Source organism: Symphalangus syndactylus, chromosome 13 (genome assembly GCF_028878055.3).
Source record: "Symphalangus syndactylus isolate Jambi chromosome 13, NHGRI_mSymSyn1-v2.1_pri, whole genome shotgun sequence".
Classification (NCBI taxonomy): Eukaryota; Metazoa; Chordata; class Mammalia; order Primates; family Hylobatidae; genus Symphalangus; species Symphalangus syndactylus.
This window is the reverse complement of record NC_072435.2, coordinates 58,689,253-58,705,436: the sequence shown is the minus strand read 5'-3', so window position 1 is coordinate 58,705,436 and position 16,184 is coordinate 58,689,253. Positions and strand designations below refer to the sequence as shown.

The 16,184-nt window shown below is 51.4% G+C and overlaps 1 protein-coding gene across 1 annotated transcript; it reads left to right on the top strand.

Annotated features, from left to right (window-relative positions):
• The first annotated feature begins 5,499 nt into the window (after positions 1–5,499).
• On the top strand, positions 5,500–13,999 carry LOC129460230 (uncharacterized). Its single transcript, XM_063614914.1, has 4 exons — positions 5,500–5,748; positions 9,108–9,313; positions 13,104–13,248; positions 13,755–13,999. The coding sequence occupies exons 1-4, from the start codon at positions 5,500–5,502 to the stop codon at positions 13,887–13,889; spliced, it is 735 nt and encodes a 244-aa protein (XP_063470984.1). The 3' UTR covers positions 13,890–13,999.
• Positions 14,000–16,184: the final 2,185 nt, after the last annotated feature.

Below are 16,184 nucleotides of genomic sequence, written 5' to 3'. Positions count from 1 at the left end.
GTGGGGCATGCAGATGCCCGCCTCCAGGGCAAAGCCCTTGAGGCAGAAGCAGCCCACTGTCCACTGGCGGGTGCAGGGCACGGAGGAGTTGAGGCTGGCACAGTGGCTGGGCAGGGCAGCCCATAAAAGTCGTAGTAGCTGTTGGCTGGACACGCCACACCTCGGGGAGGGGAAAGATGGCCCAGAGGCCACAACCCTGAAACCCTTGCTTCCTCAATTAAAGGGAGAAAAAAATCAGGGTGGGTGCAGGGGAGGGACGGGCAGGAATGAACCACAGGGCGATTCCCAAACTGCCACTGTTCTTTTTTTTTTTTTTTTTTTCAGACAGAGTCTTGCTCTGTTGCCCAGGCCAAGTACAATGGCATGATCTCACCTCACTGCAGCGTCCCGATTGTTCTTGATGAAACTTTTAACCACGTGGTTTGTTATGCATGTCACGCCCACAGGCCACTTCAAACTTGCAGCACACGGTGAGTAACTTGGACAATTTAGGGTCCAGTGTTGGCAGGTGAGAGGTAGGATTAGGAAGGGCCCAAGGGGAGCCCTGGTCTGGCTTGAAGCTTGAGTTAACATCCTAGGCAGGGCTGGGGTCTCCCTGGGGATGAGGGCTTCCGATCCACCGGGGAAGGAGGCATCCCAGCTAGCCAAGTGGGGAGGCCCTCATTGGAGCTGGGGGCGGCGAAAGGGAAGGTGCACGTAACTGCATCCCAGACTGGCTCGCCACACGGGCGGGCGACACGGCACAGGGCGCAGAGCTGGACATAGACCTCCAGCACGGTGCACAGCATGCGGTTGCCCGTGCCATACTGGCAGAGATCAGAGATACATGCCTGTGGGTAGGACACGGGGCCCTCATACCAGTGGCACTTGGCCAAGGGCCCGGAGCGGTTTGTCAGAACGCTGCAGAGCTGCTCCACCCGGGGCCTGTCCTGGCAGGGCTCAGCGCCGCCAGGGTCCCGCCGGCAGCTGGGGGATCACAGGACTCAACACCACCACCTCCAAGCCTCCTCCTCCTCTTGCCTCCCGCTTGGCCACCCTTGGCCAGTCCTCCTCCTCTGCCCCTGCCAGGCTCTCCCTCCCAGCTGCTGACAGCTCCTGGTGCAGTTTTACACACGTTTAAAAACCTCAACCCCATAGTAACAAATGATTTTCATACAGTTACTCAACATGAGGAAGTCATTAATTTTTTTTTTTTTTGAGACAGAGTCTCGCTCTGTCACCCTGGCTGGAGTGCAGTGGCGCGATCTCAGCTCTTGGCAACCTCTGACTCCCGGGTTCAAGCGATTCTCCTGCCTCAGCCTCTCAAGTAGCTGGGATTACAAGTGCCCACGACCACAGCTGGCTAAGTTTTGCATTTTTAGTAGAGATGGGGTTTTGCCATGTTGGCCAGCCTGTTCTCGAACTCCTGACCTCCTTGACCTCCTGAACTCCTTGACCTCCCAAAGTGCTGGGATTACAGGTGTGAGTGACCATGCCTGGCCAGGATAGTTATTAGTTAGATCATGGATTCTGGAACCGACTTTGTTAGCTTCAGATCCCAGCTCTGCTACTTGGATGAATCCCCAAATCTGTGCCATCCAATACCGCAGTCACTAGCAACCAGAGGCTACTGAGTATTTGAAATGTAGGCAGTGTGACGGAAGATGTTTAGTTTAATTTACACATAAATTTAAATAGCACGTGTGGTTGGTACATTGGACTTTGCAGGACTAAGGTCTCAGTGAAGGGAGGCTGGCACGGTGACTCATGGCTGTAATCCCAACACTTTGGGAGGCTGAGGTGGGCAGACCACTTGAGGTCAGGAGTTCAAGACCAGCCTGGCCAACATGGTGAAACCTTGTCTCTACTAAAAATATAAATATTAGCCAGGCATGGTGGCGTGTGCCTGTAATCCCAGCTACTCGAGAGGCTAAGGCATGAGAATCACTTGAACCTAGGAAGCGGAAGTTGCAGTGAGCCGAGATTGTGCCACTGCACTCCAGCCTGGGCAACAGAGCAGGACTCAAAAATAAATAAATAAATAAATAAGGTCTCTGTGAGGAGTGCTTCCTGTTTCCCCTGTGAGAAGTGTTGGGGTGGAGTATTTAGGATCAGGGACCCTGAAGCCAGGATGCCTGGACTCAAATCCCTGTTCCACCTTTTTTTTTCCCCTCTTTTTGTGACAGGGTCTCGCTCTGTCACCCAGGATGGAGTGCAGTGGTGCCAGCATGGCTCATTGCAACCTCGAACTCCTGGACTCAAGAGATTCTCCTGCCTCAGCCTCCAGAGTAGCTGAGACTACAGGTGTGCGCCACCACCAGGCCTAGTTAATTTTTTTTTTTTTTTTTTTTTTAAGTAGAGATGAGATCTTGCTATGTTGCCCAGACTGGTCTCAAACTCCTTAGCGCAAGTGATCCTCCTGCCTTGGCCTCCCAAAATGCTGGGATGACAGACAAGAACCACCATGCCCGGCCCGTTCCGTCATTTCTTATTGTGGGAACTTGGGCAGATGCTTCCCCCTTCCATGCCTCAGTCTTCCCCATCCATAAATGGGCATAATCATTGTTCCTGATTCTACCTGAATCAGGAAATTCTACCTGAATCTCCTGAGAGTTGTGTGTGCAATTCATGCCCTCTTCTTCCACCTATCTGTTCTCGAAGCCTGCCTGTCTGCCCATTGTTTTCCCCGAGCCCTGTATTTCCCCCAACCCGGGCCCTTCCTGGTCCCAGGCAGCCAGCCACCCAGGCCAGCTGTCCTGGGTCTGCCAGGCGTTGCCAAAGATGGCATCACTGAGGGTGGGCACCCTGCTGGGGAGCACCTTGTCATCACTGGGGTCACCACTGAAGTTACCGCAGAGGCTGCAGAGGCCACATGGGTGGCCCCGGAACTCAGGACCCACGCGCACCAACAGCGTATTGTGGCTGTTGAACTGCACCTGGAGCCGGGTGCCCACCTGCAGGAGCACCAGGCCCTGCTCACCACCTGGCCGTCTACCTGCAGTGCAGGGGAAGAGCCCAGGATCCATCTTCCCCTACCACCTCCCACCCCCTAGTGCCATCCATACACTCCTCATGACCCCACAGCAGGTAAGGTGCATGAATCTCCAAGCCCAGCTGTCTGCTCCATGCCACCAAGGACCTCACACCTCACACTGCCAAGCTCAACTTAGCCCCATCCCCTTCATTTTTCCCTTCCCTTAGTTTTCTCATCCACTTGCCTGGCTTTAAACCCCAGCTGTATTCTGACAATTCCCAAATGTCTACCTCCAGCCCTCACCAGTCCTAGAACTCCAGGTGTCCGCATCCTGCCGTGTCCCAGCTCTGGGAGAAAAGAGGCACCTCGAACTCCCCACGTTCAAATCTGAACTCCTAGGCCGGGCGCGGTGGCTCACGCTTGTAATCCCAGCACTTTGGGAGGCCGAGGCGGGCAGATCACGAGGTCAGGAGATCGAGACCACGGTGAAACTCCGTCTCTACTAAAAATACAAAAAATTAGCCGGGCGTGGTGGCAGGCGCCTGTAGTCCCAGCTACTTGGAGAGGCTGAGGCAGGAGAATGGCGTGAACCCAGGAGGCAGAGCTTGCAGTGAGCCGAGATTGCGCCACTGCACTCCAGCCTGGGTGACAGAGCAAGACTCCGTCTCAAAAAAAAAAAAAAAAAAAAAAAAAAAAAAAAACAAAAAAAAAAACAAAAACAAATCTGAACTCCTAATTTTACCCCAAGCCTCCTCTCCCACCTTCTCCATCTCAGGCAGTGGCAGCTCTGTCCAGGACGCGGAGGCCAAAAACCAAATCATGTTGGAACCTGCCCTCTCTCTCATCCCACAGCTGATACTTTCAAAATATTTCCAGAATCTAACCATTTCTCACTCCCTCTACCGCCCTCTTCCTGATTCCAACCACTGCCACGTTCTGCCTGAACAATCGTGTCAGCCTCCTCTCCAGTCTACCTGTTCCCCCCAGGTCCTCGGCCATCTGTCCCCTGCATGAATGAAACCAGAGGGATCTGCTAACACCTGAGTCAGATCAGGGGCCTCCTGGGCTCAGAGCCCTCCCCGAAATCCCTGGAACTCCCAGCCCATTCTGAGTGAAAGCCAAAGTCCTCACAGTGACCCACAAGGCCCTACAGGATCTGTCCCCATTAACGCTCCAACCTCACCCCTTACTCTCCCTGGGTTACTCCACTCCAGATACACTGGCCTCCCTGTTCTTTCTTTCTTTCTTTTCTTTTCCTTCCTTCCTTCTTCCTTTCCTTTCCTTTCTCCTTCCTCCCTTCCTTCCTTCTCCTCCCTCCCTTCCTTCTCCTCCCTCCCTCCCTCCTCCTCCCTCCCTCCCTCCCACACTTCCTCCCTCCCTCCCTCCCTCCCTCCCTTCCTTCCTTCCTTCCTTCCTTCCTTCCTTCCTTCCTTCCTTCCTTCCTTCCTTCCTTCCTTCCTTCTTTGTCTTGCTCTATCACCCAGACTGGAGTGCAGTGGCGCGATCTCAGCTCACTGCAACCTCCACCTCCTGGGTTCAAGCTATTCTCCTGTCTCAGCCTCCCAAGTAGCTGGAACTACAGGCGTGTGCCACCACCCCCATCTAATTTTTGTATTTTTAGTAGAGACGGGGTTTCACCATGTTGGCCAGGATGGTCTCAATCTCTTGACCTCGTGATCTGCCCGCCTCAGCCTCCCAAAATGTTTGGATTACAGGCGTGAGCCACTGTGCCCAGCCTCTTTCTTTCTTTTTTAAAATTGTATTTTATTTTATTTTATTTTAGAGACAGAGCCTCACTCTGTCCCCCAGGCTGGAGTGCAGTGGTACTACCATGGCTCACTGTAGCCTCCAACTCCTGGGCTCAGGTGATCCTCCCACGTCAACCTCCCGAGTAGGTGGGACTACAAGCACTTGCCACCATGCCCAGCTAATTTTTTAATTTTTAATTTTTAGTAATGATGGGGGTCTCACCTATGTTGCCCAGGCTGACCTTGAACTTCTGGCCTCAAGTGATCCACTTTGGCCTCCTAAACTGCTAGAATTACCCTGTTCTTTTTTAATAAGGCTAAGGGCATTTCTGCGTCTGGACTTTCCACCTAAGGTTCCCTGTGCCTGGAGGGCTCTTCCCTCATTGCTCGTAAGGCTTCTCCTTCCCTCCAGCAAGTCTCTGCTCCAAAGTCACCTCCTCAGGCTTTTCCTGCTCACCCTGTTTAAAAATTATAACTCCCACCCCATACTCACAAGCACTCCTGATTCTCCTTTCTAGTTTTATTTTTCTAGGACTTATCACCATCTGAAATATTATGTATTTATTTTTTATTGTTTGTCTCTCACTATTATAATGTGCACTCTAGGAGAGAAGAGACCTGTATCTTTTGTTCTTTGCTGTGTCTCCAGAACCTAGAACAGGGCCTGCTACAAAGTAGATACTCAGAAAAATTTTGTGAATGGATGGAGGGAAGCATGGATGAGTGGATAGATGGATGGATGGATGGATGGATGGATAGATGGATGGATGGATGGATGGATGAGTGGATGGATGATAGATGGATGAATGGATGGATGGCATGGGCCAGGTGGTAGGTGCAGGTGCCCTGGAAGTGGGTTGCGGCCCCATCAAAGGTGAGGTAATGAGGATCTCCAGTGGCCACACAGGTGCCCAAGGGGCTCTGGCAGCCCAGCCGGCCACCCTGCCGACCACAGATCTCCCCAGTGGGGCAGCACGCCGGGCTTCAGCGGAAATGCCCCGTTCCGTCACAGCTGCAGCGGCGGGTGCATTGGTTCAGCCAGACCAGGTCCCCAACCTGGGGAGGGAGGCCAGATCAGCATGCCCTGCCCAGCCCAGCCCAGGTGGACCCAAACAGGGCCTGGTGGAGGCCCGAGGCTGGCCTGGCAGCTGACCCAGAAGAGCAGAGGCTCAGGGGCCGGCTCAGCATGGGATGGGCAGGAATGCCATGCCCAGATTCAACAGCTGGGGGTCTGACCGTCATGACAGGCTACTGCCTTACCCAGAGGGCAGCAAACTTGTGACACCTGTTTTCTCTCAGTGGAAAGCACAGCCTAGTGATTAGCAGCACAGTTTTGGGGTCAGAGAGACCTGGAGTCCAGACCTAGCTCTGTCCCTTGAGATCTCTGTGCATCCTGTAGCCTCAGTTTCCCCCTCTGCACATTGGGGGCAATCAAAGGGCTGTTTGAAGGTCAGTGAGGTCATACACATGAGGATCTCACCACCCAGCTGGCCTACAGTAACCAAGTTCTTGACATATATCTGATACCATTATTAATAACATGCTGGCCCAGTGCTCAAGGCATAATAAGCACTCAGAAAATATTACTTTTTATCCTGATGACAGGATTACACACGCAGCAAATGACCAAAATGTGTTCACAATGGTTATCACTATATATCATTAAATGGTTAGCACAGGAACACAGCAAATGCCTGGTACATACTAGCCATTATTATTGTTAATATCATCATTGTTTTAATATGCTTACACAAGGCACATTGTAAATGCCCAAACTCTTAATATATTAGCCATTATTATTATTATTACTATTCATAAAATGCTTAGCCCAGGCATGAACACGAAGTAAATACCCAATATATTTTATTTTATTCATTTAATTATTTTTTTGAGATGGAGTCTTGCTCTCTCACCCAGGCTGGAGTGCAGTGGTGTTATCTCAGCTCACTGCAACCTCTGCCTCCCGGGTTCAAGCAATTCTTGTGCCTCAGCCTCCCAAGTAGCTGGGACTACAGGCATGTGCCACCATGCCCGGCTTATTTTTGTATTTTTCAGTAGAGACTGGGTTTCGACATGTTGACTAGGCTGGTCTCCAACTCCTGACCTCAAGTGATCCGCCCACCTTGGCCTCCCACAGTGTTGGGATTACAGGTGTGAGCCACTGTGCCCAGCCCCCAGTACATTAAAAAATTTTTTTTTTGAGATGAAGTCTCACTCTTGTCCCCCAGGCTGGAGTGCAATGGCACAATCTCGGCTCACTGCAACCTCTGCCTCCTAGGTTCAAGCGATTCTCCTGCCTCAGCCCCTGAGTAGCTGGGATTATAGGCGCCTGCCACTAAGGGAGGAGACCACCCCTCATATTATCTTATGCCCAATTTCTGCCTCCAAAGAAAGAAGTAAAAACTAAAAGGCAGAAATGAAATCCACAGGCAGACAGCCCGGCACCACACCCTGGGCCTGGTAGTTAAAGATCGACCCCTGACCTAATCAGTTATGTTATCTATAGATTACAGACATTGTATAGAAAAGCACTGTGAAAATCCCTGTCCTGTTCTGTTCTGTTCTTACCGGTGCATGCAGCCCCCAGTCACATGCCCCCTGCTTGTTCAATAGATCACAACCTTCTCACACGGACCCCCTTAGACTTGTGAGTCCTTAAAAGGGACAGGAATTGCTCACTTGGGGAGCTCAGTTTTTTGAGACGTGAGTCTTGCCAATGCTCCTGGCCGAATAAGGCCCTTCCTTCTTTAACTCGGTGTCTGAGGGATTTTGTCTGCAGCTTGTCCTGCTACACTACCATGCCCAGCTGATTTTTTCATTTTTAGTAGAGACTGGGTTTTACCATGTTGGCCAGGCTGGTCTAGAACTCCTGACCTCAGGTGATCCACTCGCCTCAGCCTCCCAAAGTTCTGGGATTATAAGCATGAGCCACCGCGCCTGGCCACATTTTAATTATTATTATTAGCAGTATGAGACCTGATGTGTGATCACTACTCAGATGCTGGCCATCAAAATAATACAAACGGTTTGGGTGTGGTGGCTGATGCCTGTAATCCTAGTACTTTGTGAGGCTGAGGCAGAAGGATCCCTTGAGGCCAGGAGTTTGAGACGAGCCTGGGCAATATGGTCAGACCTCATCTCTACAAAAAATTAAAAAATTAGCCAGACATGGTGGCACACAACTGAAGTCCCAGCTACTCAGGTGGCTGAGGGGCAGGATCATTTGAGCCAGGGAGTTTGAAGCTGCAGTGAGCTAAGATGGTGCCCCTACACTCTGGCCCCAGCAACAAAGCAAGACCCTGTCTCAAAAAAATAAAAAATAAATAAATAAAATAAAAATAAATACAAATAAAAAATAAAAAGTAGCACTGACCACAATGCTAAAATATTTAGGACAGAGTCTTGTACCTATTAATGATAAATAAAATGAGCTGTTTTGATTATTATTGTTACTACTATTACATTGCCAAAGTGTGTAGTGGGGGCCATGCACTCAATAAATGATGGCTAATATTTTAAAAAGTCAATAGTGCTGACAGTAATAATAATAATAATACGTATGTTTTTTTTTTTTAATTTTTTTTTTTTTTTTTTTTTTTTGAGACGGAGTCTCGCTCTGTCACCCAGGCTGGAGTGCAGTGGCGTGATCTCTGCTCACTGCAAGCTCCACCTCCTGGGTTCACGCCATTCTCCTGACTCAGCCTCTCCGAGTAGCTGGGACTACAGGCGCCCGCCACCACGCCCGGCTAATTTTTTGTATTTTTAGTAGAGACGGGGTTTCACCGTGGTCTCGATCTCCTGACCTCGTGATCCGCCCGCCTCGGCCTCCCAAAGTGCTGGGATTACAAGCGTGAGCCACCGCGCCCGGCCAATAATACGTATGTTTTTTGAGACAGAGTCTCGCTCTGTTGCCCAGGCTGGAGTACAGTGGCGCCATCTCCACTCACTGCAGCTTCCTCCTTCCGGGCTCAAGCGATTCTCCTGCCTCAGCCTCCCAAGCAGCTGAGATTACAGGCGTGGACCACAACATCCAGCTAATTTTTGTATTTTTAGTAGAATGGGGTTTCGCCATGTTGCCCAGGCTGGTCTCAAACTCCTGACCTCAGATGATCCGCCGGCCTCGGCCTCCCAAAGTGCTCAGATTACAGGCGTGAGCCACCGCACCCAGCCAATAATATTAAGCACTTAGCACACAGGGAATGACCTTAGTAACAAGTAGCAGTATTGGAATCATCAATAATAAAGCAGGTCAACACATTGTGAACCCACAATGTGCCATCCGCACAATTGAATATAGGTGTCCCGGATTGGGCGCCCATCCCTGGCATGTTTTGGGGGCTCCCTGACTCCCATGATGGGCCGACCCCCTCACAACAGCAAGACCCTGCCCCCAGCTCACCTGGTAGGAGGGGCCGCCGTGCGAGGAGCCGCACTCCTTCGGTTGCCCGCACCTGGCCCCTGCCCACAGGTGCGCGTTGTCGCAGGCGCAGCCCTCGGAGCAGGCAGGGCCGCCGCGGGGACGCAGAGCTGCACTCGGCGCGGGTCCAAGCGTTGCTGGTAGCTGCTGTGCTTCGGCCACGTGGCGGCTGCGCAGGGAGGAGAAAAAGCGCGGGTAAGGAAACAGGATCTGCAGGCCACATTTGCCCAACTCCCTGATCGACTGCTTAAAATCCTGGCTCTGTCGTGGTGCTTAACCTCTCCAGGACTCCGTACCCATCTCTCCAAAAAGTGTACTGACCTCAAACTGACTTTGAGGGTTAAGCAAGTTAAAATAAATTCAGTGGTTGGGACAGCGCCTGGCACCCTGGGAACCTTGGATAAATGCGACCTATTGTTATTCCAGAAATAGCCCCTAGGTGGCCCACCTTTCTCACTCCATGAACACTGTCTTACCACCCCCCTCGCCCCCCCATTCCAAACCCTTTGAGGGTTCCCTATGGCCCAGGTGTCGGAGATTCACATCTGGATCTAACATAGGTGGGTTAGAACCTGGTTTTAGGGGTGTCCTGATCCCCAGGATGGTACCGGACAGGCTTTTGTTGCCTGTTGGTTGAGCAACAAAGCGGCACCTTCCACCCCCACTCCATAGAACATGACCTGCCCCGATTGCGCCCCTAATGTTGGAACCAGCTAGGAACCCTTAATGGGCAAGCATTAGGGGCCAGCAAAGCTTTGGTGCAAGGGAGGAAAGCCAGATGTTTTAGGAACAATCAGAAAAATCTGAAGATGGACTAGGCTTTTCATGATATCTGGGAATTATTGCTTATTTTGTTAGGTGTGAGCAAATCACAGCAGGTTTTTTTGTTTGTTTGTTTTGTCTTTGTTTTTTGAGACGGAGTTTTGCTCTTGTTGCCCAGGCTGGAGTGCAATGGCGCAATCTTAGCTCACTGCAACCTCTGCCTCCCAGGTTCAAGCGATCCTCCTGCCTCAGCCTCCTGAGTAGCTGGGATTACAGGCATGTACCACCACGCCTGGCTAATTTTGTATTTTTAGTAGAGACGGGTTTTCTCCACGTTGGTCAGGCTGGTCTCGAACTCCCGACCTCAGGTGATCCGCCTGCCTCGGCCTCCCAAAGTGCTGGGATTATAGGTGTGAGCATGAGCCACCATGCCTGGCCACAGCAGGTTTTTTTCTTTTTAAAAGTCCTAATCAATTAAAAAAATCATGCTGGAGTATTTAAAGGTTTACACGATGTCTGGGATTTACTTTACACAAAATAAATCAACAAGGGAGGGGTGGAGGTGGACACAGGTCGGCCACAACTTGGCTGTTGTTGAGGCTGCCTTCTGGGTACAGGGGCATTCAATAGGCTATTCTCTCTACTTTTATGTTCAAATTTTCCATAATAGTTAAATAAGAAAGAAAGAATTGGAGGATATGGCCATTAATAAAACTTCTTTTGTCTCTGGAGAAAGAAAGTCTTGGTTCAAGTCTCAACTCTGTCTGTTCTGATTAGCTGTGGACAAATGGCTTTACCTCTGTTTTCCCAAATGTAAAGTGGGAATAATAACAGTCATTGCCTCTCACTTGCAGGGTGTTTCTGAGACAGTGGCGGCAAGAGGTACACAGAGCCTTCGGCCCCATGCCTGGGACATCGTAGATGTTCAATAAGTATTAGCGGTTGTTGGGATTATTATTGTGGCATCTCAGGTCAGGCTTTCCGAGGGTGGAAAAGGACAGCCCCTTGACTGGGAGCCAGGGATCCAGTCAGCCCAGGCTGGTATTCAAAATACATAGAGGGCTGGGTGCCATGGCTCATGCCTGTAATCCCAGCACTTTGGGAGGCCGAGGTGGGCAGATCACCTGAGGTCAGGAGTTCGAGACCAGCCTGGCCAACATGGTGAAACCCTATCTCTACCAAAAATACAAAAAATTAGCTGGGCGTAGTGGCGGGCGCCTGTAATCCCAGCTACTCGGGAGGCTGAGGCAGAAGAATAGTTTGAACCCAGGAGGAGGAGGTTGCAGTGAGCTAAGAACAAGTCACTGTACTCCGGCCTGGGTGACAGAGTGAGACTCTGTCTCAAAACAAAAACAAAACCAAAAACAACAACAAAAAAAACAACAGTTGGTAGCATACAGGCCCCCTACCAATCCACATGCGTCCAGCTGGAGCCTAGGAGGAGAACCTGGAAGGCCTTCCTGTGCTGGAATTGGGAACATGGGAAGTGGCTGGGGCACTCAGGCAGCCCAGGAGTACAGAAGGATGTCAGTCTGTGTGTGGCCATACAGAGCACACGGATGAATTCCTGCCCTGCTCAACCATGACTCACCACAGAAGGGAGAATTCCTCCAGTGCCTGACGGTGATGTTGGCGCCCTGGCAGATGGCGGCATATGTCTGCAGGGCCAGGCAGAGGATGTGGTCATTGTCCCCCAGCAAGACACAAATCATCGACACAGCTGGAAACATATGGGTCTGGGTTGATCTCCCGGTGGCAGTGGCTGAAGGGTCCCTGGGGGTCTTGTAGGAGCCAGCACTGCCTCCTGGCTGACACAATCTGCCCCTGGGCATTGCAGACTGAGACTGGACAGGCAGCCCCACAGTTGTCCCTACAAGCCTTGCTCTGCTTCTCCAAGGTAATGTCAGCCTTAGCGTCCTCACTGGGGTCGCCGTTGAAGTTGCCACAGAGCCCACAGGTGTGACCCTTGTAGAGGTGGGGCAGGGTGAGGGTGAGGCTGTAGGTGAGATCTGTGCTGAGCCAGAGGCCAAAGTCCGACTGCAGCAGGGAGAAGAGGCCACTCCAATGGACGGCAAGGCTGCCCCCATTCAGGCTTACGGGGAAGGCTGTTGTCTCACCATTCACCTAAGGAGCAGACAGAATCAAAGGAAGGCTCAGGAGCATAGGACCACAGTTGGGTCAGTGTTGCTTGGCACATAGTAGGTGTTCAAATACGTGTAAAAATGTTGGTTTTTTTTGATATAGGGTCTCACTCTGTCCCCCAGGCTGGATGCAGTGGCACGATCATGGCTCACTGCAGCCTCGAACTCCTGGGTTCATGCGATCTTCCCACCTCAGCCTCCTAAGTAGCTGGGACTACAAGCGTGTGCCAACACACCCAGCTAATTCTTTTTTAGACACAGGGTCTCGCTATATTGCCTGCTTCAGACAGGCTGGTCTTGAACTCTTGGGCTCAAGGGATCCACCTGCCTTGGCCTCCCAAAGTGTTAGGATTACAGATGTGAGCCACTGCACCCAGTACATGTAAAACACATGTAAAACATTTTTAAATGAAGGAACAAAGACATAACTATAATAGTGACCATCTCTTGTTTTTATCCTGCTCTGCATTCATTTCTCCTTTCTCTGGAGAGAGAACTCACCCCACCAAAATCAATCCATGTGGTTCACAGAAAGTCAATCCTATCCTAACTTCCAGCACATGACCCAGGCCCAGCCAATCAGCTAGTCCACCAGGGATTCAGTGGTGGTCACATGACTCAAGCTGGGCCAGTGAGGGACACTTTTCCTCCAGTGACATTTGCTAACCTGGCAGCTGTCCCTGTCCCTACAAGGTGGGATGGGATGGCGTGTGTCTGAAAATGAAGGAAAGGAGAACCCAGAAATTGAGACAGATTTGAGACACATTGTTCAAGCACCTGGGTCCAGCTATGCCTGAATCCATACACCTGTAGATTTTTTTTTCAATTGTGTAAGTCAGTAATTCTTTTTTTTTCTTAAGCTGGTCTGAGAGTGTTTCTGTTATTTTAGCTGAATGCATCTGATGGATATAGTCAAAAATGGGCGTATAATCAGAAAATAGAGGTAAAATGTAGAAATAATGGAGACAGAATAAGTTTTTCCCTTGGGGCTATGGGTTTGGGCGAAGGGTTGGGGTTCCTAGAAATGACATGTCCCCAAAGCTGGTGCTTATCTGAGTCATGCCTGGGCTGTCCCTCCGCAGGTGGACCTGGGTCCCATTAACCTGGACAGACACCTCTGAGATGAGCGTAACGGGGCTGCTGGATCTGTTCTCCTTTCCCAGCTGTACCCTGAAGAACGGCAGTGAGCCAGAGGAGCCACAGGATTCAGCAAAGACGGACACACAGGTACCCAAGAACTCAACAGTTTTCCCATCAAAGGTGATGATATGTGAGTGCCCGGCTGCTTGGCAGGTGCCAGGGGAGAGCGGGTGGCACCCAAAGATGCCCCTGAGGGTCCCACATCTCTGCCCCCGGCCCACAGGAGGAGGGGGAGCAGCACACAGTGTGGGTGGAAGCCTCACAGTGGCAGAATTGCTCACAGTGCTCCCCAGCCCAGAATGCCTCCCTGGCCAGGTGGTACCTGCCCCCCATGGAGCAGCTGCACTGGATGGGGGGAGCGCAGTCTATGCCACTGAGCACAAATCCTGGGTCACACTGGCAGCCATCCTGGCATGGTGTCAGACAGCTGTCGGGCAGGGCAGGCTCGGTGCAGGAGCTGGGACAGGAGAAGCCACACAGCTCGTAGTGGCTGTCGGGAGGACAGGTCAGCTCTGGAGGAACACAAGTCATTCAATGCAAGGATGTCAACTCACTGCCCCACGTTCAAATTATGTTCCCTGCTGTCTCCCCAGAGCCCAGCTCACAGCAAACCTCAATGGATATTTGTTGGAAGAATTAATGAATGTGTTGAAGCCTTTTCTATAACACATATTTGTTCAACTTTGGCATCCACTACACGCCAGGAACATCCCAGGGCCCAGCAATGACCAAGACAGAGATCCCTGACCTCATGAAACAGATGTTCTAGTGCAGACGTTGACAAGCTTCACCCCTGGGCCCAAATCTGGCCCTCCACCTGTTTTGGTACAGCCTACAATCTAAATAGTCTTTACATGTTTAAGTGGTTAGAAAAAAAGAAACCAAAAGAGGAAATTTTGTGAGGTGTGAAAATCATGTAAAATTCAAATTCTAGTGTCTATAAATAATGTCTTCATGGAAGCCAGCTCGTCGTCGGTTCGTGTATTGTCTGTGACTGTTCTTGTGTTACAACAGAAGCTTTGAGTAGTTGTGGCAGAGTGTGGCCCTGAAAGCCTAAAATATTTATTATCTGGCCTTTTATCATAAAAGTGTGCTGACCTATTCTAGAGGGGGGAAATGGGCAACAAACTAGCAATAAATAAAAGATAATTTAGGATTGAGAAACTGGGTCAGATCTGTGTTACCCAGCTTTAGGTAGCGCAGAGTGGCGGAGCCCCTTGGGCTGATTTGAGGACAGTGGCTAGGGAGGCCTCTCTGCAGAGGGGACATTGGAGACGAGGCCTGAATAATGGAAGGAGCCAGCCGTGTGTACGTCTGGGAAAGAGCATTCCAGGCTGGGGGGACAGCAGATGCAAAGACCTAGGGGTGGGAAGGCATCTGGCATGGTCCAGGGACAGCAGAGAGGCCAGTGTGGCTTGGACCCTTGGTGTGGAGTGAGCTAGACAAAGCCAGTGTAGGAGGAGGCAGGGTGAGCAGAGAGAGGCTGCTGTGGGGGCCTCTTAGGAGGAGGCCTGGAAGTCAGCTTTCATCCCAGAGGCAAGGGGGACCCAGGGATGCTTTTAATCAGGAATCTGATGAGATCTGACCTATGCTTTTTCATTTTTTTAATTTTTTTGAGATGGCGTCTTGCTCTGTCACCCAGGCTGGAGTGCAGTGGCACCATTTTGGCTGACTGCAGCCTCCACCTCCACCTGGGTTCAAGCGATCCTCCCGCCTCAGCCGGCGCACACCACCACACCCAGCTAATTTTTTTTTTTTTTTTTTTGTATTTTCAGTAGAGACGAGGTTTCGCCATGTTGCTCAGGCTGGTCTTGAACTCCCGACCTCAAGTCATCCACCCACCTCGGCCTTCCAAAGTACTGGAATTATAGGTGTGAGCCACTGTGCCCGGCCCTGACCTATGCTTTTAAATGCCTCATGGTAGGTTCTGGTGACACACTGGTGACCAAGAGAGACCCCATCCCCAACCTTTGTCTTTGGGGGTTTCACAGATCAGGGGAAAAACATACTGGAGGAGAGATTGCTGAGAAGGGGTGTGTGTGTGTGTGCACGCGCGCACTGGCTGGGGGGTTGTCCCCCAGTCTCAGGATTAATAAAGAAAGTCAGAAAAGGAGAAATGTCCTGGGGTGGGACGTGGGAGATTTTCCAGCTCAAAGTTCATCTTGATTTGGGCACCCAGAGTCTAGGAGCTGGGGAGACGCCTGCACCCTTCCTGGATGGGTTTCCTGGATTCCCGCTGCCTGGAATGTCCCCGCAGCCAGCTCAGCTCGCTTTCCCACCCCCTTCAGTCTCCATTCCCAGGGCACCTCCCTGCACCCCAGGGAACCCTGACCCCCCAGTTTAATACTGCATGCCCCTTCTCCAGCACTCCCCAGCCCTGCCCCGCCTGACTTACTGTTTAATCACCTACTTACTGGCACTCTTTCTGTCTTCTCCACTGGAATGTCGCCTCCATGAGGGCAAGGTTTTGTCTGTTTGGGTCACTGCTGTGTCTGCAGTGTCTAGAATGCTGCCTGGCGCTTAGTAGGTATTCAGTGAACCTTAGTCAAAGTGTGTGATGCCCCTGGGGCTTGTCTCTGGCTTTGGGAGGAGGGGTGGGCCAGGCAGGCTAGAGGCCAGAGCACCCACCACCAGTCCCTTGTGTTGGCCTTCGGAGCTTGCAGTGGGCTGTTTCCTTTGGATAAAGAGAGGTTTTGTCTGCAGGATGCTGAACTTGCTTCCTGCTCTGACAGGAGTGAGGGACTAGGGGCAGAGAAAAGGAGTTGCGCCTCGGGGTCCTGGAAGTTAGAGGCCCAGTCCTTCAGGATAAAGTCCTCACTTCGTGCCTGCCATTCAAGGCCCCACAGACACAGCCCAGGACCACGTCTCTCTCCAGGCTCCCCCACCTCTGGCTCAACTCTACACAGCCTCTGGGCTTCTGAAAACCTTGTTCCTTCTCCCTAGAACATTTGGCTTCTCCTCGCTTACCTATTGGCTTTGACCTGTCATTCAGGCCTCAGCTCGCGTGGCCCTTCCTCTGGGAA

Bases quoted from the DNA above. Each gene is read 5' to 3' on its own strand.
- LOC129460230 (XM_063614914.1), top strand. From the start codon at position 5,500: ATGGATGAATGGATGGATGGCATGGGCCAGGTGGTAGGTGCAGGTGCC. The intron at 5,749-9,107 runs GTCCCCAACCTG...CTCACCTGGTAG, and splicing joins CATTGGTTCAGCCAGACCAG to GAGGGGCCGCCGTGCGAGGA. The intron at 9,314-13,103 runs GTAAGGAAACAG...GTCCCTCCGCAG, and splicing joins AGGGAGGAGAAAAAGCGCGG to GTGGACCTGGGTCCCATTAA.